We start from the raw sequence: 27,225 nt of genomic DNA on the forward strand, positions 1-27,225 counted from the left end.
CTAGGGGTCCTCAGCCACTCATTGCCTGCAGGCCCTCTCGGGAGGTACAAACTCCCTGGCACTTCAGGTCTTCCTCAAATGCAGGCAGAACAGGTTTATTTGGGACGAGCAGAGATGTTGCAGACAGCTTCTTTTCGTAGACATGTTACAGACACACAAGTAATTTTTCTACTTCCCTAATTTGGATCCTTTGCTTACTGTCTTTTTTTTTTTTTTTTTTTCTTTTTGCGGTACGCGAACCTCTCACTGTTGTGGCCTCTCCCGCTGCGGAGCACAGGCTCCGGACGCGCAGGCTCAGCGGCCATGGCTCACGGGCCCAACCGCTCCGCGGCACATGGGATCCTCCCGGACCGGGGCACGAACTCATGTCCCCTGCATCGGCAGGCGGACTCTCAACCACTGCGCCACCAGGGAAGCCCTCTCACCCGCTGTCTTTTAATTTACTAATTTCACTTCATAATTCCTAATCATCTTTATATATATATATATATATATATATATATATATATATATATTCTGCCTCATTCTCTTTAGCTCCTGCATTCTGTGTAAGGATGTTTCACAGTTATGCTTTGTGACTAGACTACGGTCCATTTGCATTTGTTTTGTTGCTGTGGAGGTTACTCAGATCAGTGGTTAAAAAGCCAAACAGGGGCTTCCCTGGTGGCGCAGTGGTAGCGAGTCCGCCTGCCGATGCAGGGGACACGGGTTCGTGCCCCGGTCCGGGAAGATCCCACATGCCGCGGAGCTGCTGGGCCCGTGAGCCATGGCCGCTGAGCCTGCACGTCCGGAGCCTGTGCTCCGCAACGGGAGAGACCACAACAGTGAGAGGCCCGCGTACCGCAAAAAAAAAAAAAAAAAAAGAAAAAAAAAAAAAAAAAAAGCCAAACAGGGCTTCCCTGGTGGCGCAGTGGTTGAGAGTCCGCCTGCTGATGCAGGCGACACGGGTTCGTGCCCCAGTCCGGGAAGATCCCACATGCCGCCGAGCAGCTGGGCCCGAGAGCCATGGTCGCTGAGCCTGTGCATCCGGAGCCTGTGCTCCGCAACGGGAGAGGCCACAACAGTGAGAGGCCTGCGTACCACAAAAAAAAAAAAAAAAAAAAAAAAAAAGCCAAACAAAAGGGGAAAATACTGAAAGGTCTCTGAGACCTCCCTGTTCCCCTACGCACACCTGGTACCATACCCTAGACTCAGCCACAATGAAGTTTGTTTTTAATTCTTCTGGTTCTTTTCATTATAACTCTAAATAATATACATCCTGACCCATCAACCATAAATAGCATATTTTCAAAGGATAAAATTTTATCTTCTCTTTCAGCTCCTAATTTTAAAACTTACATTACTTTTAGTTCTAATGGTGGAAGATTTTGTGACTTTATTTACCTGTGTCATTGTTTATAAACTTACATATTCCCTATTGGCTCCCTGCAAAGGGAGATGAGGAAATTAGTAGATTTATACTCTCTCACCCCCCACCAACGTTATAAGTCTGAGTTTTACTTTTATACTGTCAAGAATTTGCATTCGCCTCTGCAATTATGATTACATCTTTCAAACTTTGCCCATAATTGATCGAAAACACTCAGCAGCATTCACGATATTAGGGGTACAGCAGGTCTGTAGGCACTCGCATATGCCTTTCAGCTGAACCTTTTCTGCACCCGGGTCAGCCTCCAGCTGTCAGCACTGAGATGACTTGGTGCCAGCTTTAGCTTTTACGGGCCACCAGAACCTCCTCCGCGTCGGCCACCGCCCCCAAAGTCCCCGCCTCCGGCGACGCCCTAGGCCCCGCCCCCTCCCTAGGCCCCGCCCCGACGTGACGGCTGGCTGCGCGCCGGCGCCGGGAGCGTGGGCTGAGCCGCGTTGCCGCGCGCCGTGCGGGCTGCGGCAACCGTCGGCCGTCGGCGCGGCTTGGGCGGTTGTCTTGGAGAAGCAAGATGGCGGCGACGGCGGCCGCGGTTGTGGCGGAGGAGGACACGGAGCTGCGGGACCTGCTGGTGCAGACGCTGGAGAACAGCGGGGTCCTGAACCGCATCAAGGTTGGGCGGGAGGCCGGGGGTCCGGCGGAGGGGAGGCCGGCCGCGGGCGTCACAAAGGGGCAAGGGGCACATCCGGCGGGCCGCCCGGGCTGAGGTCCGAGCTCGCGGGCCACCTCGGGGGCGGTCCGCGCTCGGGTCGAGGATCTCTCCCGGGGAGCTTCCGGGCCGCGCGGCGGCGAGCGGGTGGGGGGGACCGGCCAGCCTTCGTCGGAGGAGGCCGACCGCGGCGTCCGGTGGTCGAGTCGCCCGCTACCCACTCTGGTCCCGTTCCAGGCCCGGTGGTCGAGTTACTCCCCGCCCCTGGGTCTCCCCCGCTCCTGGGTCTCCTCCGCCCCTGGGTCTACCCCGCCCCTGGCCTCTCCTGCTGGGCAGCGAGCCCCTCCCGCTGGCGGTGACGAGCGGGTGGCGGGCTGCTTCTCGGAGTGTACTTTGCAACCTTGACGCGACCGATGGGCGTCATGAAGGACCGGAAATCAGGACCGCAGCCAGAGTGATGGGTGCTGACAGTGCCAGGGGGCCAGACGGTGGGCACGGGGCCCAGAGAGCTTGCGCCCTTTCTTCGGGATGTCTCGGGACGCCTTCTGGCCTCTCTTTGCACCTGCCTGTTGAGCGTTATCACCTTGCTAGTTTTCCTTTTGTCTTTTGAAATTTCAGCTGGTGAGCTTCTTGTCCTGAAAATGTCCTGAGATCATTTTTGTTCCTTTACCCCCGCCCCCCTCTTTTTTTCAAGGCTGAACTCCGAGCAGCTGTGTTTTTAGCGCTAGAGGAGCAAGAAAAAGTAGAGGTACGAAATCTACAAAGTTTAATGACTGTATTCGTTTATGTTTAATTTCTAATTACTTAAAAGCCACTCTAGAACACTGTTTAGAGGAGTGTGTAGCCAGGGACAATTTTGAACTAAGGATTAAACTTCTTTGCTGTTGTGAGGGGGTCAAGATTATTCTCTTTTCATGTATATTTTAGAGGTTTGGAGTAATCTAAAGAAAGTTAAGGCACCACAACTCTGAGGCCAATAGTAAATCTCATAGATCTCTTTCCCTAGGGGAAATCCAGAACACCTGAAGAAACGGTTTCACAGTAAGTGGGTTTACTGCGGGACCCCTTAGAACCTTTAATATGCTAATATGCACTGTGAATCCCCACCAGGTGGGAGGAATATCGTATGCAGCTTTTCTCCAAGCTATCCAGTCACCCAGTCATTTTAAAATCATGTAGTCTTTCTTATGTCAAAGGTCCTGTCACTTCTCTGTGTATAAGTGTATTTAGTTTTTTCTCTCTACGGCACGTCCTGCCACCAGCTTGAGTAAATATCCTCGAACTTGCCGTCAGCAAGCGTTACTCCATAATCAAGGCCTTCAACTTCCTCTGTGACAAATCAGCCTCTTCTCCTCCTCACTTTAGACCTAGATGCCTTGCTCCTCTTTAACGTCATGAAGGTCTTCAGTTCTTGGCTCTTCTGTGTTTTTCCAGACGTCAGTCTTCTCTTAGCTTCCTCTTGTTCTTAGCTGGTCTGGACCCCATGGTCCATATCTCAAAAATCCTCCCTACCTTGCCTTCCAGCCATACTTGATTTGGGGAAAAATCTTAAGGGTCATTTAGTTGAGCAGATTAACTCCCCTCCCCGTTTGTGTCCGTCTGCGCTGGAGCAGTCACCCCGCACTGGACTGCTCATGTTCCTGGCTGGTGGTTCCAGCCTCTGAGGTCCTGAGCTGGCTGATCCTCGTCTCTGCTCAGCAGCTCCCAGTTCGCCTTCACGTTAGCCTCCTACATCACCTGTTTCCTTCACTGTTGACAGACGGTCTTGTCTCTCCCTTCACTAGATAATAGAAGCATCAGATCCTAACTTTTTTTTTTTTTTTTTTTTTTTTTTGCGATACGTGGGCCTCTCACTGTTGTGGCCTTTCCCGTTGCGGAGCACAGGCTCCAGACGCGCAGGCTCAGTGGCCATGGCTCACGGGCCCAGCCACTCCGCGGCATGTGGGATCTTCCCAGACCGGGGCACGAACCCGTGTCCCCTGCATCGGCAGGCGGACTCCCAACCACTGCGCCACCAGGGAAGCCCCAGATCCTACCTTTTTGTGTCCTCCCCCACAATCTGTCACTCATCTCAGAAGAAGCTCCCCTGCATCTGTGTTCATCTGTTTCTCCTTCCTTCCTGCTTTAGCAGAGGCGACTCTATCTTGTCCAAGAATAATCACTTTCTCTGGGTTTTACCTTCTAGGTGTTACTGTCAGTGCCTCTTCTCTACGCTGTTATCTTTGGCCTCTCCCTTTCTGCTGGCTCTTCTGTTGAGCATGGAAACATGTTTACATCTCTCTCAAGGAGAAAGCTGATTCTCTTGACTCATGTTCTGCTTTTTAATACCTCTGCAACTTTTTTCCTCAGTTTTGAAAGACTGTGTCTGTCTTATATCTTTCCTTGTGCTCCAGGCACCCTCTAATTCATTAACATCTTAAATCCATCCCTACTACACCTAAGTAATTTCTTTTGCTGCTGTCAAGAAGGATCTCCTAATTGAGTATATCTCAGTCCTTACCTTAGCAAAAAGTAGCTCCTGTAGTAATCAGTAGTTATAGAATGGGTTTAGCCATCACTTTGTGAGTGACAGTATTTAACTTAATATCTTTGCCAAAAAATTAAACTTTAGTCTACCTTTTGTAGTCGTTTGGGGATAAATGTATAACACTTAAAATATTTCATTTTTTAACAGAACAAAACTCCTTTAGTCAATGAGAGCCTGAAAAAGTTTTTAAATACGAAAGATGGTAAGATGTTTGTTGTTGTTTATTTTGTCTGTCTCTGAATTTTCAAATCTTGACTCCATTTGGGAGAAATGAGGAATTTCAGATTATTTTTTTAAGTATCTGATTCTTCTAGGTTCTCATTTTAAATTGTATATTATTGTACAACTGAGTTGCCATTAGATATCAGTGGTCATGGGAAATAGTTGGTTAAAGCCAATTTTGTTGTAAAAAGCTGATTTTACTGTGAAAAGCAAAACACTCATCCATTTATGAAATGTCACATTGTGTTACTGATAGTTCCAGACCAATGGTCCTAATGAGGAAATGGTGGAACTGAGATGTTCATCACTTAATTGTATTATTCAAGAGAAGAAATTTGCAATTTGAAACACTGAGAAACTTCTTTTCTCCCTTTACTGTGGTTATCTTACTCCCAGTGTCAGTGGGGAGGCCTCGGATTCCTGAAGACCCTCTCCCACCTTCTCTTCTGCTCTTTGCAGGCCGGCTCGTGGCTAGTCTCGTTGCCGAATTTCTTCAGTTCTTCAATCTTGATTTCACCTTGGCTGTTTTTCAACCTGAAACTAGCACAGTAAGAATGATGCTTTTTACGTCTGTCTTTGAAACTGCCTTTGATACAGATGGGTTCATTACAAGCTGAAAGTTAGCAAAATGTGACAACTTACTTAGTTTAATCTTGCATAAAGATTATATTTTATAGTTGATTATCTTTTTCTCAAAAGCCATCTGAGCTGTCAGATAGCTGGCATCAGTGTCCCTGCTTCACATAACTTGACAGAAGTGTTGTTATAGAGTTAACTTGTTCTGCTCTAAGCCTATACCTGGTAATGGAGACTTTGAATGCAGAGACTTGGTAAAAGAAATATATAATTCTTAAAAATGGACATTTCATTCCTTAGAAAAACGGCCTCTTTGAGTTTAGAGATGTCTGTAAGTTCTGAAAATATTTTTCTTTAATCTCTGAAAATAACTTTTCTATATTTTGGTGCATTTATACTTCTTTATATCTTATTTCTTTCCCAGTTTCAAGGTCTCGAAGGTCGAGAGAATTTAGCCCGCGATTTAGGAATTATTGAAGCAGAAGGTACGGTGGGTGGACCCTTATTATTAGAAGTGATCAGACGCTGTCAACAGAAAGAAAAAGGGCCACCCAGCGGGGAAGTAAGTACAGTCCTATCCTTTGTTACCTGTTTCTGTTTTCCAGTCATTGCCTGTCTAGTGCGGCCACGCAGATTAGTGCATACGTAATGAGTCAGGTTTAAATAAAAAGAGGTTATTCCTTCAAAACAAAAGAAGACATACTCAGAGATCGTATAAATGCACATTTTGATGAAAATTGGAGATGCGGTAGCTCTGAGGCTGCTGCTGCACCTGTCCTGGGGAGTGACACTCAGATCAGGGAGTTCAGGGGCTGGGCTGTGTGGAGCCAATCCCAGCTTCTCCACTAACTAGCCTCCGGCCTTGGTCATGCGACTCCCCTCCCCGGGTCCTCCTTTGTAGATGAGATGGTAGTCTTCCTGGCAGGCGTTGTGGGGCTTACAAGTGTGAGTTAGTACACGCGTGAGTTGGTGCATGTGAAATGCTGAGAACACTCAATTGTTGGTTGTTACTTTTACTACTATTTTTAAACATAGAAGGGCTGAATTATAGGCTAGTTAACAATTTTTTGAACTTAAAGCCTTTTTAAAACTAGGCTTAAGACTTTAAGCTGTTGATTTTGCAGTTTCTAAACATTTTCATACTTCGTTTTTTGATTAGCCATTGTCTTATCCTTTCTTTTTAGAAATCGTGCTAATGAGATTAATGGTCTGATTTCCTTTACAAACATTAGTTTTACATAAAGATACTGTTTCATGGATGTAGACAACGTCGTGACTGTTCCAGATACTTGGTTAAATGTGTGCTTTTAGTCAGGTTGGTCTGTAGGAATGTGGAAGGTAACGGACTTTGGACTTGTGACGCTAGAGAAGAAAACTAGCTGTGGATTAGCCCACTGAACTCAGTGAAGCTTTTACCAAAAGTGCATTTTAACCCCCCCTTAAAAACCAGGTTGCTATGCCCACATCTTTTCAGTCTTTTCTATTCATGATTGCTGAATTAATTCAGCTCTTTGTCTATTTCTTCCCTCTTTAAACATCACAGTGACTATGTAATGGCAACTAAATAATCTCCAGGTTCCTCAACTTTAAGATGCTGCATGATGTGGCACCAACCTGGCTTTCTAGCCTTATGCCTTTTTTTGAAATGTGCAACCTTGTGCTTAGGCCAGGTGGAGCTTACCCTTGAAAGTGGCTTTTGCTTTCTTGCCTTCCCCCTTTTCTCATCTATTCTCCACCTGAAATGGTACATCCTCTCCTGTACCCAGCTGTGCAATGTTACCATCCAGGTTCTCTCTCTCTTTTTTTTTTTTAGTAAATTTATTTATTTTTATTTATTTTATTTTTTGGCTGTGTTGGGTCTTTGTTGCTGCGTGCAGGCTTTCTCTACTTGCAGCCAGTGGGGGATATTCTTTGTTTCGGTTCGCGGGCTTCTCATTGTGGAGGCTTCTTTTGTTGCGGAGCACGGGCTCTAGGCACACGGGCTTCAGTAGTTGTGGCTCGCGGGCTCAGTAGTTGTGGCACATGGGCTCAGTAGTTGTGGCTCGCGGGCTCTAGAGTGCAGGCTCAGTAGTTGTGGCTCATGGGCTTAGTTGCTCCACAGCATGTGGGATCTTCCTGGACCGGGGCTCGAACCCGTGTCCCCTGCATTGACAGGCAGATTCTTAACCACTGCGCCACCAGGGAATCCCCACCATCCATGTTCTCTTGACTCTGACTTCGGGGACGTTTTCTCTTGTTTTTACTCCCTCCCTCCTGTCAGCCCCTGTAATTTAGTGCCTCATCCTGCATAGTTGTAGTAGTTACCTGTTTTTTTTTAATTTAATTTTATTATTATTTCTTTTAGACAGCAGGTTCTTATTAGTTATCCATTTTATACATAATAGTGTGTACATGTCAATCCTAATCTCCCAGTTCATCCCTCCCCCACCCAGTTACCTGTTTTTATGAGAGTTGCTTATATCTACGAATAACGCAGCACCAGGAGCCACTTTTGGAATGTACTCCTGTTTTTACGAGAGTTGCTAGTTGATTTTTTTTTTTTTTTTTTTTTTTGAGACAGTGAAGTAAGGAAGCAAGTCAAGGGAAGGTAGAAAGAGTAGATCTTTGAGAATCGCAGGACAGTGTTAGTGTGGCGAGCTGGGAAAGCAAAGTGAGAAGGTTAAATAACTCTGGAAAGGAAGCTGGGGGGCATGTTTAAATGCGGCCTGAGTATAGCCTGTTTAAGGTGTTTGGGTGAAATACTCAACAGGTAATTAGAATCACAAATCTGTTTGCTTTGTGTTTTGGTAAAATTTGAAGAAAATCTAATGAGGATATTTATATTAATAGGAAGAAATAAAAGTGCCAATATTGTATAGTGGTTTTAAATGCTGATATTCTGTTAAGGTATAATTGGTATGTTCATGCTTTATTTTTAAGTGTTTTAATTTTAAACTGTGAAATATTTCAGGGTGCACTAGATCTATCTGATGTACATTCTCCACCAAAGTCACCAGAAGGAAAAACAAGTGCGCACACTCCTCCCAGTAAGGTGAGTGGGCTAAGACTCCACGGGGCTCTGCTTTCTGTCTCTACTCTTGTTACAAGTTTTGTTGTTGTTAAAGTGCTTTTTTGTCTTTGATGAAGTATATATTTTAATGTTTATTTATTTATTTATTTATTTAGAGAGTCTTCTAAAACTTTAGTAAGCTCCTTTGGGACCATTATGCAAGACAGTAGGTTTTTTAAAATGCCATGTAAATATGCTCTTAAATTTTTTTATCAACAATTTATATGTTGAGCCACATGAGATTTGGATCTCAGTACTATACTTTCCATTTTTAAAATACTGAATTTATTAAAAAAAATTTTTAATTTTTGAAAATTCTTTTGCTTTGATATTGTTCTGAATATTGTATCGTAGAAAGAAATATGCTGTTAAATAACAGAATTGTAGGATATTTGGATTCATTTGGTACATTGAGCGTTTTGTCCTTCAATTAACAAGGAAATTTACTTTTCACTTATAAATTCCTGTAATTTGAGAATATCAGGCTCCAGAATATAGAATTGTTGTGTTGAATACTGTAGACAGGTGCCCAGATTTGGAATTGTAAATCACGATGATTTTTTTATACTAATGAGATATTTTAAGGATTTATAAAAAGTCTATGCACTCTGGTTATATTTGTATGAGCTGTTAAAGTTAAGGCCTTCTGATTTCAGGGATTTGGATCAACGGAGAAAAAAATTGTATGGAACACTTGAATTTAAAATCAAGGCTCTCTATAATAGTAGGAATGGATAGAAAGGTGGTGGTCTGGAAGGGCATCTTCCTGTGCCTGGCTGAGCACAGCACGGTGGATGAAGCAGCCCATCTTACCCAAGGGTGGGCTTGGGTCTGATTGTGTTGTGTGACTTCCTCTGACTTCTGTTTGGAGAGGTGCCATGGAGTACCTCCCAAAAGTGGCTCCTGGTGCTGTGTTATTTGTTGATACAAGTTGTGTCTTTTTAAATTAGGTGAATGTCTGGAGGGCAGCAATTGTACTGCTAGGTTCCTTGCTTTTCCAGATGCCTGGGCGTAGACACCAGTGAATGGTTCCTGTTGCTGTTTATTGCTGGTTCTTTGATTTTGTTGCTCCTTTTTATTCTTTAGATTTAGAAATCAGAGGAATGCTGTGCCTTGGGAATGAGGCTCTCATGCTGCTGGTAGCTGTTCTGTTTCCCGAGGCCTAGTTAGCCTTTCCTAATAGGGTCGGTTGGTCTTGGAAGCATTTTCCCGTGATGCTCATTGGAGGCTGGAACCTGCTGTACAGGGAGAACGAGGTTGTGAGTGAATCTAAAATTCACTTCAAATTAAGTGCCAGATACAAGAGCCTTAGTAAAAAGAAAGGTTTGCTTTCTGTGAAAATATCTGGCTTTAGAGGGATTAAAATTAACCATATTCCAAAATACTTATTAATACCTGTAGTATTGAGTTATTTGGAAGTTCTCTTTTTAGCATATTATTTTCTAAAGCATACTGGCAATACTAATTTTCCACATATTGTGTGTCTTCAAGATAAAATGTTAATGTCTGTTTTACATATCTGTATGCTCTCTACATAAAAAGAGTTTTAATTAAGCTCTGTCATGAGAATTATCAAGAGAATCTTAAGTTTTAAGTCAGGAAATGTTGCTCTAAATACAGAGAAGTGATGGTAACTTTTAAGGTGTCTCCAGGTGGCCCCTGCTTCTGCCACCTTCCGATGGTTTTCAGCTTCACCCGGGCTCTCAGTTGGCATCCTAGGCCTGCGGGCGCAGTGAGCACTTCCGGACACCATAGCCCATCTCTATCCCCCCTCCAGTGGGCTGGATGGGGGTCTGTTTTAAGACAAGGCATTCTTTTGGCAGTTAAACCGCAGTTCCCCTGTAGTCCTACAGGATCTGGATTTGGGATTCCAGCCCTTGTCCCACCCTTTTCTTGCCTGCTTTCTTCTGTCTTTGAGTGGTTTGGGGGCTCTACGAAGGGCCTACACATTAGGGTGCCTCATCGGTCTGGAGAGCACTAAGAGTTCCGGGAAGCTGGGGCCAAGCACAGGGTCCAGCCTGGCCCTTAGAAGCGCGCTTTGTGTCCTCCCGGGGAAGGAGAGGTAAGGCCAGGGCGGGTCCCAGAGGAAGCTGCTGAGGCCTGCGGGCTGGCTTTCTTAGCGTGCTGCTGGACGGAGCGGGAAAGGAGTGAGTCCCCACACATGGGAGCTGAGCAGGGGGCTCTGGTCCCTACGTTGAACCCCGTGACTGTCGGACAGAGGAATTAAACGTGAGCTGAACCACTTTAGGAAGAGTGTGAAGAAAAGACTAAAACAGTGCATTTCAAAATGAAGCACATTAGTTAGATTTTCCATTTTTAAGAAATTTTCTAATAGGAATCTGTATTGGTTTGGTATGAATTAGTTTATTTTTAAAGATTTATACTTTGTGGTAAAATGTCATTTTATTCTCATGCTCAGATACCAAGGTATAAAGGACAAGGTAAGAAGAAGCCAAGCAGGCGGAAGTCTGGTGCCAAGGTAACGCGGGAGGGCCGAGGAGGAGAGCGGCCTGGGCCGGGCCAACCGCCGGCCTCACGCGGGCCTCCTCGGGCGCTGAGTTCCCATTGGCCTAGGGTTGCGTTTTCCTTCGAAATGTCACTTTCTTTTATCTGTGATCAGAACATGCCAAAGTCATGGTGACGTAAAAGAAAAAGTAGTTTGACTTTCAGTTTTTATCCAGGTGAAAATCATAGTTTTGTATTTTAAAACTCTGCTCTCGGTTTTGCTTTGAGAATTCCTTGTTTTTTTAGCAACAAAAACAAGTTGAAGATACTTTCCTCTTGAATGGATCGTCACCTCTGTATTCTTAACATTATCATTTTTATCTGAGGTAACTAGAACATCACACTACTTTTCGGATAAGTGCCAGCCGATGAGTAAAGGCCAACCCTAGTTTCCTTCAAGACACTTCTGTTTGTGTTGAGCAGCTTGTCAGCCCCTGCATGTCTGTGAGCCTTTCTGAGTGCTGCCTCACAGCAGACTCACGGGGGCGCTCTGTGTCACTGCCTTGCCTGCTTTTTTTTCCTTCCCAAAAGATCTCAAAATTCGACTAAGCTAGTAGATGAACTGCTTATAAAATTTAAGTATTGGAGTTCTCAGAAGCATTAATTATCTGTATAGTTCTTGAACTTATTTAGAATAAGATCAAGTTATTTAACGTTCAATTCTTTGAGAATCACTAGTCCTTGTTGAGCCTAGGTTTATGTATAGATTTTTTTCGCTAAGTTGAGGAGTTCCAAAATTAAAGGCTTTTGAAAAATTGTATTTGCTGTGTTAGCTGGCTTTAGTTCTAGTGGTTTCAATGGTAAGTTCCTGTTATTATATTTGTTCACACTATTCTTTATGCACTACTACGTGAGATGTTTTAAAATGTATTCGAGTATGTTTGAACATTTACATAGTGAAAGTCTTTGTTAAGTGCTGGGGGCAAGACAGATTTAACATGGGTCCTCACTTAAGCAGTTTATGGTCAAATTGGAGACGTGAGACAGATCTTAAGAAAAATAATTAAGCATATAAACTAGCATGTTTTTTATAGATGTTTTAAGTCAGTTTCTTGTACATTTGTAAAGTATATTTCATAATATTAAATTTTAAAAATCTTGTTGGTGTCATGAGTTTTAAAGAAGTTAAAACATTTGAAAGAAGTTGATACGTAGAACCAAAGCCACTAGGAGGCACATTTCACTTTGTGTGCTGGACGCAGCGGCGGGGGCCCAGACATCGCCCTCCCTCTGCGCCGGGCAGGGCCTCAGGTGCTCTGCGGGTGACTGAAGAGTCTGCACAGGCCTTATTCTGGAGCTGCAGGCTGCAAGTTGGGCCCCTTTTATTTCACGATTATATTCCTGAGCCCAAAACACTTGCTCAACAACTTGGAAACCTTTTCCCTTCTACTTCCCTGCTCTTGTTTCCGAATTGCGTCTATAAGAAGTCTGTGTTGTACCCACCGTTGCCTGTCTCCAGCCCAGTAGAGGAGCCGTTAGCTCTCCCTCCCTCTGCCTTCATCTTTTGCCCTGTGCATGCAGCAGGGTCCCAGTACCCTTAGTATCCTAACTTTCTTAACATCTTAATAATCCAAATCCTGAGCTGCATCTGGTCATGGGGGTTGTCCACAGCCAGGCTCCAGGGGGAGCCGTTCACAGGGTAGGTAGTGGCACCTTCGGGTGGGCAGAGCTGGGAGTGGTAGCCCAGGGCGCCCAGCAGGAAGTGTCTGTGTCTTACTGTTTCTTTTGCCTGCGGGAAGGCACAAGTATTAATTGCTCATTCAGAGACTTCTGGCTGTTTTCAGAGAAACTATATTCATATCAGAAATAAACTTTAAAAAATCAGTTACATGTATAATTGATTTGTACTTAGTATTGTAAGCCCGTTAATATGCAAAGCAAAATCTAAGGGTTTTGAACTAATTTAATTTGAGTAAAAATAAAAGTTATGTTTCTTTTTGTTATTGTTGTAGGACAATAAAGGATGCTAGAAGAGTTAGAATACAAGGTGCATAAATATTAGACGGGAGGGCATTTCTTTAACGCGTTAAACATTTTAAATGTGCATTAACACTTCCAAAGTATCATCCGTGATAAGCTGTTTTGGTGTGAACCATTTTGTTGTACCAAGCATGGTGCTAGTTGTCTGAAAAAAATAAATGCGTTTTATTTATTACAACAGACTTTTGGTAGGCTCCACTAAGGTTTTTACCATTCAGTTGAAAAAACTAAATAAGGTATTTGATGTTTTTGTTTGTTTTTAACACGAAGCTGTTTTAATCATCACATTAAATGTAGCATGGAAGGTTATCCTTTCTTTTCATAATCGATTTTTAGGTGTTTTAAGACTGATTTGTGTTGAGGTATTTTTTTGCTTCAAGTTCTTAATAAATGACGTTTCTTAATTTGTTCCTTGTTTTCAAAATTCTGGGATAAGCCCAGCTTTATGTTTATTTAGGGCATTGATGGGGATCACGTGTTGTGTACGTTGGGAGCGTGTGTTTCCTCATCTTTTGCGGTTGCCTTTGGGTTTTTGAGCTGTAGAAATGATCCCCGAAAGTATAGTCTCACCTTAGGGTTTTCTAGATGAACAAAACAGTATTATTCTGTACACACACACACACACCCCACACCACACCACACCACACCACACCACACCACACCACACCACCTAAATGAAGGAATGCATGTGGGTGAACAGGATGCCAGCACTTGGCCCATAACCCATAATTGTGCCTGGCCTTCTGCTTCAGATCACAGACTTCTTGTCCGCTGAGCCTGTGAGCTGGCTGCACAGGGTAGGAGAGCAGAGTGGCTGGACAGAGGGTAACCTTCAGGCCGATTTCACAGCCAGACATTGGTTCTCATGTGCATCTGTGGGAATTACAGATTGTTTATACAGCATAGGGATAGCGTTTCTTTAGAAAAACTGAGTTTTTAGAAAGAGGGGCTTGTATGTCTGTTTTGTGGTTTTCAAATTCCACAGTGTTTACTTTCTAGATAAGTAAATTAAACCTTTAAATATATGTGTGTTACAATGGTAGTAAAACTACTTTTCTAAATAATTCATTAGGAAGTCATGGGTCACAGACTGCCTTTGGCGGAGTCCGGGAGGGGAGCTGCGGGCTGAAGCATGGGTGGGGAAGAGAATTGGAATCGCACAAATATTTTTGAATACTTTTGCAAAATGGCGATGTTTCTTTGGTTTTGCTGTTCCTCTGTTATGAACAGTGCAGATTAAGCCTTTAGTTTAGAAAAACAAAATTATTTTTTCCAGGTTTTTAAGACATTCTACTGATAATTCAGTTTTGGGGTACTGGAAAATTGGTAGTTATTTCTCTGTGAAACTTCTTTATGATGCTGATTTGCTGTTAATCTAGAAATGATTGAAATCTTGAATGTGTAAGTGTACTAGTAGAAAACTAAGCATACACTAGAACTTCCTTACAGTTTGGCTGTAATTTACCATAAAGCTTATTAGCCCTGGGGTCCATCCAAGGGATTAAGTGACTGCTGTAGTGCTGTGCAGTAGGCCTCCTCCTGATCTGGAAAGACAAGACTTTGTTATGTTTTATTATAATTACCTCTTAGTTCCTAGGGCAGCTGTAACAAAGCATCACAAAGTTGGTAGCTCAAAACAGCGGAAGTTTACTGTCTCACGGCTCTGGAGGCTGGAAGTCTGAGATCAAGGTGTCTGCGGGATTGCCTCCTTCTGAGGCTGGGACTCTGTTCCCGGCCTCCCTCCTGGCTTCTCGCAGCTCGCAGCAGTCCTCGGTGCTCCTTGGCTTGTAGACACATCGCTCCAGTCTCTGCCATCATGTTGACGGGGCTTTCTCCCTGTGTGTGCCTGTCCTCTCTTGTTGGGACACCAGGCGTATTGAGTTAGGGGCCTGCCTGCCTCCACTGTGCCCTCCCCTTAACTGGTTACATCTGTAGTGACCCTACTTGTAAATGACTGCACGTTCTGAAGTACTGGGTGTTAGGACGTCAGCTTACCTTTTGGGGGGATGCAGTTTAACCCATAATAACCTCCAAGGCTTCTGAGGTTGTCCAGGGAATGAATTCTAAGGCCTTGTCATAGGAAGTTTTTTTTTTTGGTTGCATTTCTTTATTTTAAACAATTCTTAATCTTAGCTGTTTAGATTTATCCTGAGTCTTAATTTGTCCACATCTAGGTGATAGAGACTCAATTAACTGAAGTTTATGTGTATGAGACTTGTCTTAAGCCATGATAAAAGATTTTTGAACAGATCCCAGTCTGTTTCAATTTCAGTTATAAGAAATAGACCTTATTTTCACCAGACCAATTCTTCTTCCTGTGTTCTCAATATCAGTTGTTAGTCTCCAAAATTGAAACAGGGAGCCATTCTTAAATCTCACTCCTCTCGCGGTTCCCATATTAAATCCATTACCAAGTCCTGCTAACTTAACTTGTATATACTTGTCTGAACTGTCCCGTCTAATTAATCCTTATTCCAGCTGTCAGTTTCCTCATATGCAAAATGGGATGATATTGTGTAATTCTTGTCAGCATTATTATGCCACCTTTACAGATAAAGAAATTGAAGCATAGGGAGATCAGGGCCTTGTGTAAAGTTACATAGAAGAGTTGGGATTTATGCACAGCATCCAGCTGCTTTTACAGCTCTAGTTAAATCCCTTGTACCTTTTTTTGGGTTACTCAAACAGCCTCCTAACTGTTCTCCTCTTTTAAGAGTTTTGGCTCTTCAAGTTTGTTTTTTTACGTAGTCACGTGATCTTTCTAATATGCAAACATGACTCCTCTGTGAAATATCTCTGTGATCTGGGACCTGTCTTGCTTTATTCTGCTGAGCCTTGCTTTAAGTTCACACTTTAGCAATTCTGAACTCTCTGTGTCTCTTGGTGCATATCTGTTGTTTCTCAATTTTGTGCCTTTGCTCTAGCTAATCCACTGCCTAGAATACCCTGTCCTTAACTCCTGTCTTCAAAGTTCTATTTATTTTTAAAACTCAGCTTAGACATCTTTACCTCCAAGAAGACATTTTAATGCTTCCTTTTTTCTAAGTTTGTATTTGGTGTCTCTCTGTACTCCATGTGTATCTCCATTATTAAACTTACCATTTAAAAATCTAAAAAATAAAAAAATAAATAGATCCCAGGGTATATGCATCGTGAGTTGATCTGTTGTTGCTCAGAAAATTTGGACTTCCTCCATGAAAATTGCTCTTAAAGTTTTGCAGTACTTTTGTTTCAATCTGCAGAATGTTTTGATAAATGCTTCTCCTCCTGTGGATTTTTTTTTTAATAGTAAAAAATATTTGGAATTAAGTTTAGTGAATTCATTAGTAACCCGGTTAGGTAATGGTCTTTTTGATAAAAAATGAGCCATAGTTACAAAGTAAATGACACGTTCCTATGTGATTTAGAAATTGATTTTGACAGCGCTTCCAAAGCAGATTGAGTGTTTTTAAAGTTTAATTTTACTCCATAGATAAATAGAACTATAATTTTAAAACAAATTATTATTTTAAAAAATATGTATTGTGTTGAACATCATAATGTGCTACTCCATGAAACTTGTCTTCCTAAAACTAGTCTTTTGTTTCATAGCAAGACTAAAACCTGTCAAAAATAATCATGGATATATATTGGTTATTAAGTTCAGATAGTTCATTATATGGACTTAAATTATGTTGCTGTGAATTCATGGGGAAGAAAGACTTTTTTGGAATAATTATTGTTTCCTGTAATGTGCTTTACATTTGTATTTGTCCGTTTCATGTCAGGTGTCCTTTTGAATTTTCTCAGGGATGTTTTGAAGGAGACAGTCTTTCACTGTCTTAGTATCTGTAATCATAAATGTGTTTAAACAGCACAAGAATGCAGGGTATTTATTTCCAAATGCATATTCCTTTGAAAAGATATAAATCAATTTTTAAAACACTTATAAGTCAAATTATAATGGGCATGAATATACTTAAGAAATACATAGGTGGATGGTGGTTCTCTGTAATTGATAATAATAGGAAAACTTCAAGAAAGTTATTGGGAAATTTGAAAAAGTGTCTGCTTCTTTGAAAATATCCTATGTTGTCTAAAAGGGTGATAACTTGGTATTTATTTCTCCAGACATCTCTTTTTACAACCATTGATGTGTCTCTATTAATAACATACGGAATGTATAGCTCTATACAAGGCCCTAAAAATTGTGTAGCATATATCTTACCTTCTGTCGACTAATCATGGCCTCTAATTAGTGTGAAACTCTAAATGTGTGTCTTACTGCACAGCACCTTCTGTCTGTGCACAGACTGAACGTGCAGGCATCCTCAGCGTCTCGTTGAGTAATTCCTAACCTGCATTATTACCACCGTTCCCCAGCTGCCCATCCCTTTTTCCTTACCTCCTAGTAATAATTTGACTTGGAAAAGACTGCTGCGGTTCAATTCTTGAGGACACTCATGCCTGAGAACATTAAATTCCTTAAAATTATATAGTTGGTAGTAGAGTATGGACTACATTACACATTCCATGTTTCAGGAGAGTACTCGTCTCACACACTGTGGCATCTTACTCAGCACTGCTCTCTGTAGTGTGAAGGCTGAATCTTGGGAAACTGTCATTTTTAACCCATAAAAACGACAGTTTCATATGACTCAACCTAATAGCAGAGCATAAGGCATTAGAGCTAACCTCTGGAATCAGACTTTGATATCAGACGTCTTTACTCCCCGGCTTGGCAAGTGACTGCAGTGTCTCTACATCTCCTTTTCCATTTCTGCAGAGAAAACAGAACCCGCCCCACGCACCATAAGGTTATTTTGAGGATTAAAATGAGGTAACACATGGGAAGCATTTGAAGACTTTCCATAAATGTTAGCTACTTTTATTATTACTATCATGATATTTTGGTTTTGTTGTTATTATTTTTATTGTTGTTGACATAGAAGTGTCTAAAGATAAAAAGAAATCTGACCAAGGATAGAATAAAATTAGGTTGTGAGGGTTAGGGCTACCTGAAAACAAGAAAATACGGTGTGCAGTATATTTTTGCTAACATCACCAGATCAGTAGGACAGGAGTAAAAATGCTTGAGAATTTTGTACATTGGTTTCAGATATATAGAAACATATGCATCAATACATGCACCCATGGACGTTTAAGGGAGGTGTGGAATAGGGAGTTACTCTGAAAGTCTGCATTAAGACCAGTGATAAAACTAGCAAAACTTTACTTTAGAAATGTGAACGGTAAAGGCGCCATCTTTCACCTGATGTCCACTGTATTTGGCACTGGATGGAAAACTGCTGGTTTTGTTGACAACCACTTTGTTTTAATGCTTGGTTCATTTATGTGATGAACTGATGATAATGAACTAATCTTCCTTATCTCCTTTATTAGTAATGCTTTTAATTTGCGAGTTGGAAACATATTAAGGTAATTTATGAAGCAGTGATATATATGTAAGAGGAAATGGGAAAATTTGTTTATAAATGGGCTAGGTAAAGGTATTTCCATTTAGGGAGGGAGGAGAGGAATGGTACAAACATGTTTGACGTTTTTCCCCTTCAAAAGTTAGTTACGCTCTGAAGCCTAGGGATGAACTGGTAGGTCCGGGGGGGTCCCACTGCACCTCATGCAGTTGCAAGACCCCACGTGTGTATGCGCGTGCACACACAGAATTGCGTATGTTCACGTGACTTTTTATTATTTAAGATGTCTTATTAAAGCTTTATTTCGCCAAGGAGACCTTTTCTCTTTCCCTCTCTTTTCCTAGAAGGCCAGCAATGATGCTAGTCAGAGTGATTCCAGTATCTCATCACCAGAACCAAAGAGCAAAAGCAGTCCTCACTTACTGGCCCACGAAGCAAAAATCGGATCCTTGTTAAGCAACAAAAGTCTAGATGTCAAAGACAAAGCTGGTCCTTGTCCAGATGAAGATGATATGGAAGGAGATTCTTTCTTTGATGATCCCATTCCTAAACCAGAAAAAACCTATGGTTGGTGAGTAACCTGTGCTTTTATATTATCAGACTAGCGGCTTAAAAATAGAGTTTCTAAATGTTTTATGTTTAAGAAGTAATGAGCTACCAATGGTTCTGTAATTATTGAATTCGTAAGTCTGATTTTGTGTCATTAAAGCCTTCTATGTAGTAAAACAGTTCCAAGTTTTGAAGGACCTAGATGTTTATGATTTCAGCAGGTAGGTTTGTACTGAGTGCCTGCCGTATGCCAGGTACCGTTTCAGGTACAGGTGCAACAGTGATGAAACAGGCAGAATCTCTGCTTCCGGGAGCTCATACTCTGGACGGCAGCAGCAATAAGTTAAGAGTCCCCAGGTGCCGTGTCGTGTAGATGCAGCCCGTGTTACAGGAACTGAGAGAACGGAACGGCAGAGGGCGGGAGTGTGGGTGTGGAGGGTGGCCGGTTCTCAGTAGCTGTCGGAGAAGGCCTCACCTCAAGGGCGAGCTTACGGAGGGGAGAGCAGGCCAGGCGTTGAGCTGGGCTTCCGGAGCCCTGCACAGGCAGAGAGGTGTGTGGTGTGGCGGGTCCGAGGACCTGCGGCGAAGGAGCTTGCAGGAGGTGGAGTCGGGCCAGGGGCCGGGGCCGGGGCGACCGCAGGGCTTGGCTTGACCCCGAGGGGCCCGGAAGCCCTGGGGCTGTGAGCAGCAGCGTGACCGGTCCGACTTGCGCTGTGACAGGGCCACCTGGCTGCTAGGTCTCCGGGCGGGAAGCTGTTAGGGTTATCCAGGTGAGAGGTGATGGTGGAAGTGGTGAGGAATAGGCGGTTTGGCATGTATTTTGAGTTTGGATCCAAAAGGATTTGCTGCTAAGTGTGCGAGAGGAAAAGCACTATCAAGGGCAGCTCCGGGGTTCCCAGGCTGAGTAACTAGGCGTTGGAAATGCATCGATCTGGGTGAAGAGCAGGGGGAGCGAGGCCGGATCGCACAGGTGGGCCGCGCGGCGGTCCGGAGCTCACCCTCGACCAGCAAGTTCGAGAAGGTCGGCCATGGAAAGGTGAAGCCTGTTTTCGGGTGTGGGTGTGGGCATTCAGGGAGAGGTCCGGGCTAGAGGTGACAGTTAGGGAGTCATCAGTCTTGGCTGAGGTCGCAGCCAGGAGACTGGAAGAGGTCACCAAGGAAGGGGCACTGCAGCGGGAAGGGGACCCAGAGAACCGGAGAGAGAGGCGTCCTTGGAGGAGGAGGCCCGAGTGAGCCGCTGAGTTAAGTTCTGCTGAAAGTCACCCTTTGCACTTGGCCCCACGGAGCCCCGATGCCTCTCGCGGGCGGCCCCGTCGGGTGGGGCTGGGGCAGTGTTACAGGGTTAGCGTGGGTTCAAGAAAGCCTGAGACGAGAGGACTGTATGTGGCAGAGCGATTTCCTGATGAGTTTTCCTATACAGGGTGCAGAGGGATGCGCGGTGGCTGGAGGGCGGGCATGTGGGGCTAGAAACGTTAAACGGCGAAGAACAGTAGCACGTACGTGTGTTGATGAGAACAACCCGGTTTTAAAGAGGAAAGATGAAAGAAGTAAGAGCCGGAGAGGGGAATTCCTGGAGTGCTGCGCCTCCGAGCCGGCGCCGGAGGAGGTGAGAGGGCGCCGGGCCGGAGCGCGAGCCTGCGGGCTGCTGGGCACCGCTCCGCGTCCGCCGCAGGCTGGCGGTCAGGGCTGTGTGCCGAGGTCAGCTGGTGGCGTCACTTGCGGCCCGCTCTGCAGGGCCACGTCTGGGCTGTCGTGCTGTGCTCGTCAGCTCCTGCGCTGTCCCTTGGCTGCATCTCTGGGCCACGGAAGGGGCTTCCGATAAAATCCCCGACAGTGAAGCCGATGAAGAGGAGCAGTTTAGTTTGCGAGATATCACACACAGTTCCAGAGAGAGGTGGTAACGTCCTGCATGAATCTGCAGTGATTCTTAGGCTGTTTTGCCTTGCCAGGTATACTTCATGATTTTGAATCTGTGAAATGTGTATTCTTTATTTCCCAGCTCCTGTGTTGCCTATAAGATATATTCAAGCTGCTTATGTTTTAATGGCAGAATGTAAGGATCCCATTTAACTGTACGCTTGTTTCTTGCTAGGAGAAGTGAACCTAGTAAGCAAGTAGGAAGCCTTGCATCGCTCTCGGACGCCCCCCCTTTAAAAAGTGGACTCAGCTCCCTTCCTGGAGCTCCCTCATTGAAAGACTCTGACAGTGAGTGTCTTGAAGTCCCTAGGTTTGCTGACTGAAGCCGTGGACTTTGAATGCTGATGATATTTTTTTCTCTAATTAAGTAGTGTATGATCATTGTTTATTTTTTCAGAAAAATATATGTAAAATCATAAAAATAGCCCATAATTTTACTACTCAGTGATATTTTCTGTTAATATTTTATTTTTAAAATTTCTTTTGAGCGTGGTCATATTCTCTATATTGTTTTGTATTCTGCTTTTCCTATGCCATGGAAATATTTTTAGGAAATTGACTTTTTAACCGTCTTCTATAATAAATAGACATTATAATTTTTAAGCCACCTCTCCTTTTTGGACATTTAAATTGACTTATGTAGGATTTACTTACAATTAATTTTTAAAACTTTGTTTCATAGATTCTGTAGATAGCACAGTAATCATCGTAAGAATGTTAAAATACTATTCTCCCTTTAGGGTTTGGATCAGATGTATCTTTTTATATGCAGCAGAGGTAGGAATTGTTAGCTAGACATGGAATGGCGCTGCTACTGCACACAGACAGTGACAAGACCAAGGATTTAAAAAGCAAAGCCTTAAACATGTAATCATGCAGATGAGCTTTGTATACTATATCATAGTAAATACAGGATTTAATTGGCAGAGTGTTTAGAGTATAAATGTGCCTCGTTGAGTAGATCTTTATTAGGAAATTGCTGTGGGGTTTTGCATAATCTTGTAGTACTTACTAACCGTTTTGTGTTATGTGATACCACTGTAGTAGGGTTTCCCAGGGCACGTAAAGTACACTAGCCATGAGTCTGTTAATTCGGCCCAGTTTCCCTCTTTTTCTCCTCTCCCACGGTGTTGTCACCTTCAGTGAAGGAATCCGGAAGTCATGATCATGTCACTCTTCACACTGACTAGGAAATGATGATTTAGAGAGGGCATTGAGAACTGGGGACTGAAGAAGTAAAAACCAATGAGGAGATAAGTTTGGTAAATGAAATAGCGATTAAATTGAAGCAAAATTTAGAAGTTCAAAGGAAAAATAAAACTGATGAGAATAATTAACTGTAGTCCGTGAATTCATACCCAGTAGGGCTTTTTATAGAAGGCTGATATCTGATAGTTGGGTAGAAAATGATTCTGATGGTCAGGTTCCAATAAAGAGTAGTATGGATACAGAAAGGATATGTAATAGTGTGGTGAAAAAAGGGATGTGTGATACATAGTGTAAGCATATTATATTGTGTAATGCATAATAATGCATAATGCAGTGTAATCACAGTTTGTAATTTTCTTCTTAGTTTTCGGTTATGATGTATCAACAAACTCTGTACTGCAAAAAAAAGTTGACATGGTTTAGAGACTATTATATTCTAAAAGTCAATTTAATGTGAATATTTTTTTCTGTTCACAGGTAAAAGGGGAAACACAATTTTGAAAGATCTTAAATTGGTCAATGATAAAATTGGATCACTTGGTTTAGGTAAGTAGATTTCCAGTTTCAGTATTGACTGCTTTAAGGCGATTATTATTATTATTATTATTATTTTTCTGTACGCAGGCCTCTCACTGTCGTGGCCTCTCCCGTTGCGGAGCACAGGCTCCGGACGCGCAGGCTCAGCGGCCATGGCTCACGGGCCCAGCTGCTCTGCGGCATGTGGGATCCTTCCGGACTGGGGCACGAACCTGTGTCCCCTGCATTGGCAGGCGGACTCTCAACCACTGCGCCACCAGGGAAGGCCTAAGGCGATTATTTTTTTAGAATAAAATCTTAAATGAAGTGTCAGTCAACCTACCGTGAGCACCTCATGCACAGACAGTTGGACGGTTTTTCTGTATCCAGGCTTACTCTGTCGGCCAGGGGTGGAGGGAGCAGTAACCACAGCAGATGCTGTCCTTGTGAGGTTTAAACCTAGCAGGTGCCCTGGGCTTCCCTGGTGGCGCAGTGGTTGAGAGTCCGCCTGCCGATGCAGGGGACACGGGTTCGTGCCCCGGTCCGGGAAGATCCCACATGCCGCGGAGCGGCTGGGTCCGTGAGCCATGGCCGCTGAGCCTGCGCGTCCGGAGCCTGTGCTCTGCAATGGCAGAGGCCACAACGGTGGGAGGCCTGCGTACCGCAAAAAAAACAAAACAAACAAACAAAAAACAGGTGCCTTACGGGTACTTTGAGTGTTAGAAGAGTCAGGCCGCAGCCTTACGGAAGCGGGTAGTAGTTTGACTTAGCCTAGCCTTGGCGATGGGGGAGCCTCTCCCAGGAAGTGACTGCTCTGCGAGACCTGCCGGAGCAGGCAGAGGGGAGAGCCTGACGTTCGGACCGTGAGCGCAGTGCGTGCTGCGCACTGCGTGCCGAGGCAGAGGCGTTTCCCTGGGGCTGGCGGAACGTGGTCCGGGCCCCATGGAGTCAGTCTGATGGGGATGGACGTGTAACAGGAACTCTGGGGTGTTGTGCCCCGTCCTGTGGCCTGGAGCAGCAGCGGGAGCGGTACTCCTGCTGCAGGAGAAGCCTCCAAGTGCCCTGGGCCACTTGTGGGCACCGTCCTGCCCTCAGAACCTTGACGCTTCTGGAATAAGGCTTTAGAGCACAGTTTAGCTTGGGAGACAAAAATATTAGTCAAAGGCACTCGTGTTCACAGACAGGCACTTCACATGTTTAAAGCACGAGTCGGCAAACTCTTTCTGTAAAGGGACGGAATGGGTATTTTAGGCTTTGTGGGCCACACGTAGTCTCTGAGTATTCTTTGTATTTTTACAATCATTGAAAAATGTAAAAGCCATTCCTAACTTGCAGGCTGTACAAAAACAGGTTGTGGGCGGATTTGGCCTTCAGGACAGGCTTGTATGTGTGACCAGGAAGTCAGAGGCTAATGTTAGGCTCCAGCCCATTATTCAGTGACTATTTTGTCCTTGAATTGGCTACAGAAGCCGGAGGAAGGTGGGGGAGTGGTTAGTTTCCCCCAAATCCAAACTGCCGCCCAGCTGTTCTTTTTAATGATGCCATATAATTCAGTAGTGTAGTTTTTGAAGGAAATGTGTGTCTAATTGTAGATAAATTGTGAGGTGTGTTTATATAAGTATAACATATATATCTTTTCTTCAACTTACCAGGGACTGGAGAGGAAGATGACTATGTTGATGATTTTAATAGGTAAGAACAGTGGTGGAAAAGAAATGCGTGAATTGTGAACAATTTCGGAACAGGGAAGTGTGACAGGATTACACTGGTGCTGATGTTAGTCTTTGATTCTCTTGTTCGTATTGATTGAAGGTGAATGGAACATAGTTAATCCAGAATTATACATTGGACTTTGAAGCATGTTTTTGAGTTTACGTTAGAATAAGAACATTTATATTATGTGCAGGGAACTTGATAAGAATAAGAAAAGGAGATAACATTGAAGGATTGACTCAGAAGCCAGCAGAAGCCGTTAGGCCACTGGATGCTCAGTGCTTTCGTTCTCCCCTTTCTGATCTCAGTGGTGGGAATTGTCTACATTCGGCTTAAACAAATTGCCCTCTCAAGTTGTTTTTCTGATTCACATGACATTTCTTAATATTTTGTTTCAGGTAATTTTTTTATGTATGTAAAGAAAATATAACCTGTGACTTGGCTAATAATTAATTTGGAAGTAACATTTGTTGTAGATATGATTAGAAATTTTAAATCAGAGTTTGAGAATTTTATGTAACTGATAGTTTTTTTCCCCCAATTTAGAATTTGTGTTTACTATCTAACATACAGTTTTTTGAGAGATGAAATTTTAAAAATCTGGGTTTGCTTCTTTCATGCCATTGTGACCATAGTCACTATTATGAAGCTTAGTGTTCTCATCTGGTAAATGGACTGGACTATTCCTGTGCCCTTGCTAAGTTATTTTAAGGCTCAAGTGAGATGAGATGTATGGAATTAATGATGTGTAATAGTTTATTCTATTTTATTTAAAGAATTAAAATAATTACATGAAAGATTGAAGAATGCTAGTTACTCTCTCTAAATGTTTATATTCAAAGTTCTTATTTTTCTTTTTTTTCCCCCTGAAATTAGTACCAGCCATCGCTCAGAAAAAAGTGAGCTAAGTATTGGTGAAGAGATCGAGGAAGACCTCTCTGTGGAAATAGATGACGTCAATACCAGTGATAAAGTATGATGTTGTGCTTCTCCCATGGAGTGCTATCTGTGCCTGTTGCCTTGAGTTACTGTAAAGCTTCAAAACTTTATACTTTTTGCAGGGCAGGAATAGAAAGGCAGACTTAGAGAACAGTGTGGGACACAGGAGGGGAAGGGGGGAGGGTGGGATGAATTGGGAGCTTAGGATTGACATATATACACTGGCATGTGTAAAACAGATAGCTAGTGGGAACCTGCTGTATAGCACAGGGAGCTCAGCTCGGTGCTCTGTGATGGCCTAGATGGGTGGGATGGGGGGCGGGGAGGGAGGTCTAAGGGGGAGGGGATGTGTGTACGCGTATGGCTGATTCACTTTGCTGTGCGGCAGAAACTAACACAACATTGTGAAGCAATTATACGCCAATAAAAAAAATTATACTAACTAGGAGAAAAGCAGTTGAAAATTCCGTAAAGTTTATGCCAGAGTTTCCTGGTCCAAATCTAAAAAGAATGTCTGTAATGAATGTGTAAAATTGTTTTCAGTTGTCGCCTGCTTTGTTAACTGAGTGCTTGTGAAATGCTGGCGTGTTATTACTGGGGCTTCAATTGCTATGGGTGTAACTGGGCCATGGTGGGTCAGGATGAGAGTCAGAATCAACCACCTCAGGGTGTAGACACTAGGTAGGAGGTCCTTTTCAGAGACGTCAGTATCGAAGGTTTGTGTGTATATAAGAGCCCTGTGAATGCAGGAGCTGAAGCAGAGACTGGGGTGTGGAGTGTTTGTGAGGTCTGAGCAGGCAGGGAGACAAGACAGCAGAAACGGGGAGTCAGGGTGTAAAATTAGGAGTGCATTTTGGAGATCACATTTGACCTTTTATTGGACAGAGGGCAGATACTTCGGTGTGTGATAGATCTGAGATGTAAGGTAGCATCTCAGGATCAGATATCAGTGCCCCCGGTAAACTGTGGGTGAGTCTGCCTTTGAGGTTGTAGGTCCCTACAGCCTGGAGGTGAACATTGCTTTCCAGAATAAGGAAGGACTCTCCAAGTGCTTGTGACTGTCAAGGACTATCATGTAGGGAGAAGGCCTTTGAGAGAAGCAGCATTTTATAGTGAATCTGGGCCCGCGTTCCTATTCTTTTATGTATGTGCTTTCTCAGGCGAGCTGCATCCTTTGATCCTCAGTTTCTTTATTCGTGAGATGGAGGTGTCAATGCCTCCCTCGTAGGCTTGTTCTGAAGGTTAAGTGATAATATATAACGTGCCTTCTCTAATTCCTGATACGGTATAAGTTTGTAATAATTTGTCTTTCTCTTTTTACCTTATGTCATCCCAAAGAGGCCTGAAAAGGTTGCTTTAAAGTTACGAAAAGAACTACAGACAGATTATTTTAACAGCCAGTCTTCTTGTTAATGTAGAGTTCAACTGTTAGCTCAGCTTTCAAAAAAATTTCAGAAAAGGAAGAAGAAAGTGAGGACGAGGACTTCTGACTATGCAGCAGTTTGTAGAGTATAAGATAGTATTTAAGTTATAGCAATAGATGTTAAACATTATTTAAGACTCTGCTTGCATCCTGACACTAATTCTTTTCTTTCTTTTGAACAACAAAGCTTGATGACCTGACACAGGACCTAACTGTGTCCCAGCTCAGTGATGTTGCGGATTATCTGGAAGATGTTGCCTAGGCGATGAAAGAAGGAAGTATTCTAATCAGCAAAGGACAAAGGACTCTGATCAGTTCTTTTTTTTTTTTTTTTCTCCTGGACAATCACTCTTTGCTGAAATGTCTGCTCCCTGTTGGTGCCTTGTGTTTCAAAAAGATTACAGATATTTAAAAAAATTAACTTTGGGCTTCCATGGTGGTGCAGTGGTGGAGAGTCCACCTGCTGATGCAGGGGACACGGGTTCCTGCCCCGGTCTGGCAAGATACCACGTGCCGCGGAGCGGCTGGGCCCGTGAGCCATGGCCACTGAGCTTGCGCGTCCGGAGCCTGTGCTCCGCAATGGGAGAGGCCACAGCAGTGAGAGGTCCGCA

General features: G+C 43.5%; 1 protein-coding gene across 2 annotated transcripts; it reads left to right on the top strand.

Moving 5' to 3' along the window:
* Nucleotides 1–1,937: 1,937 nt before the first annotated feature.
* CEP43 (centrosomal protein 43) lies at nucleotides 1,938–27,225 on the top strand (the record flags this gene model as incomplete). 2 transcript variants are annotated; one of them, XM_079716918.1, is made up of 13 exons in its annotated part: nucleotides 1,938–2,039; nucleotides 2,770–2,823; nucleotides 4,750–4,804; nucleotides 5,284–5,372; nucleotides 5,825–5,962; nucleotides 8,351–8,431; nucleotides 10,869–10,928; nucleotides 18,693–18,919; nucleotides 20,990–21,102; nucleotides 22,501–22,569; nucleotides 24,192–24,231; nucleotides 25,129–25,225; nucleotides 26,802–27,225. In XM_079716918.1, the coding sequence occupies 13 exons, from the start codon at nucleotides 1,938–1,940 to the stop codon at nucleotides 26,874–26,876; spliced, it is 1,200 nt and encodes a 399-aa protein (XP_079573044.1). In that variant the 3' UTR covers nucleotides 26,877–27,225. The 2 variants fall into 2 exon arrangements, with proteins under 2 accessions (XP_079573044.1, XP_079573045.1); XM_079716919.1 differs by lacking the exon at nucleotides 10,869–10,928.

The sequence above is a fragment of the Hyperoodon ampullatus genome (assembly GCF_949752795.1).
Source record: "Hyperoodon ampullatus genome assembly, chromosome: 12".
In the NCBI taxonomy this organism is placed as follows: Eukaryota; Metazoa; Chordata; class Mammalia; order Artiodactyla; family Ziphiidae; genus Hyperoodon; species Hyperoodon ampullatus.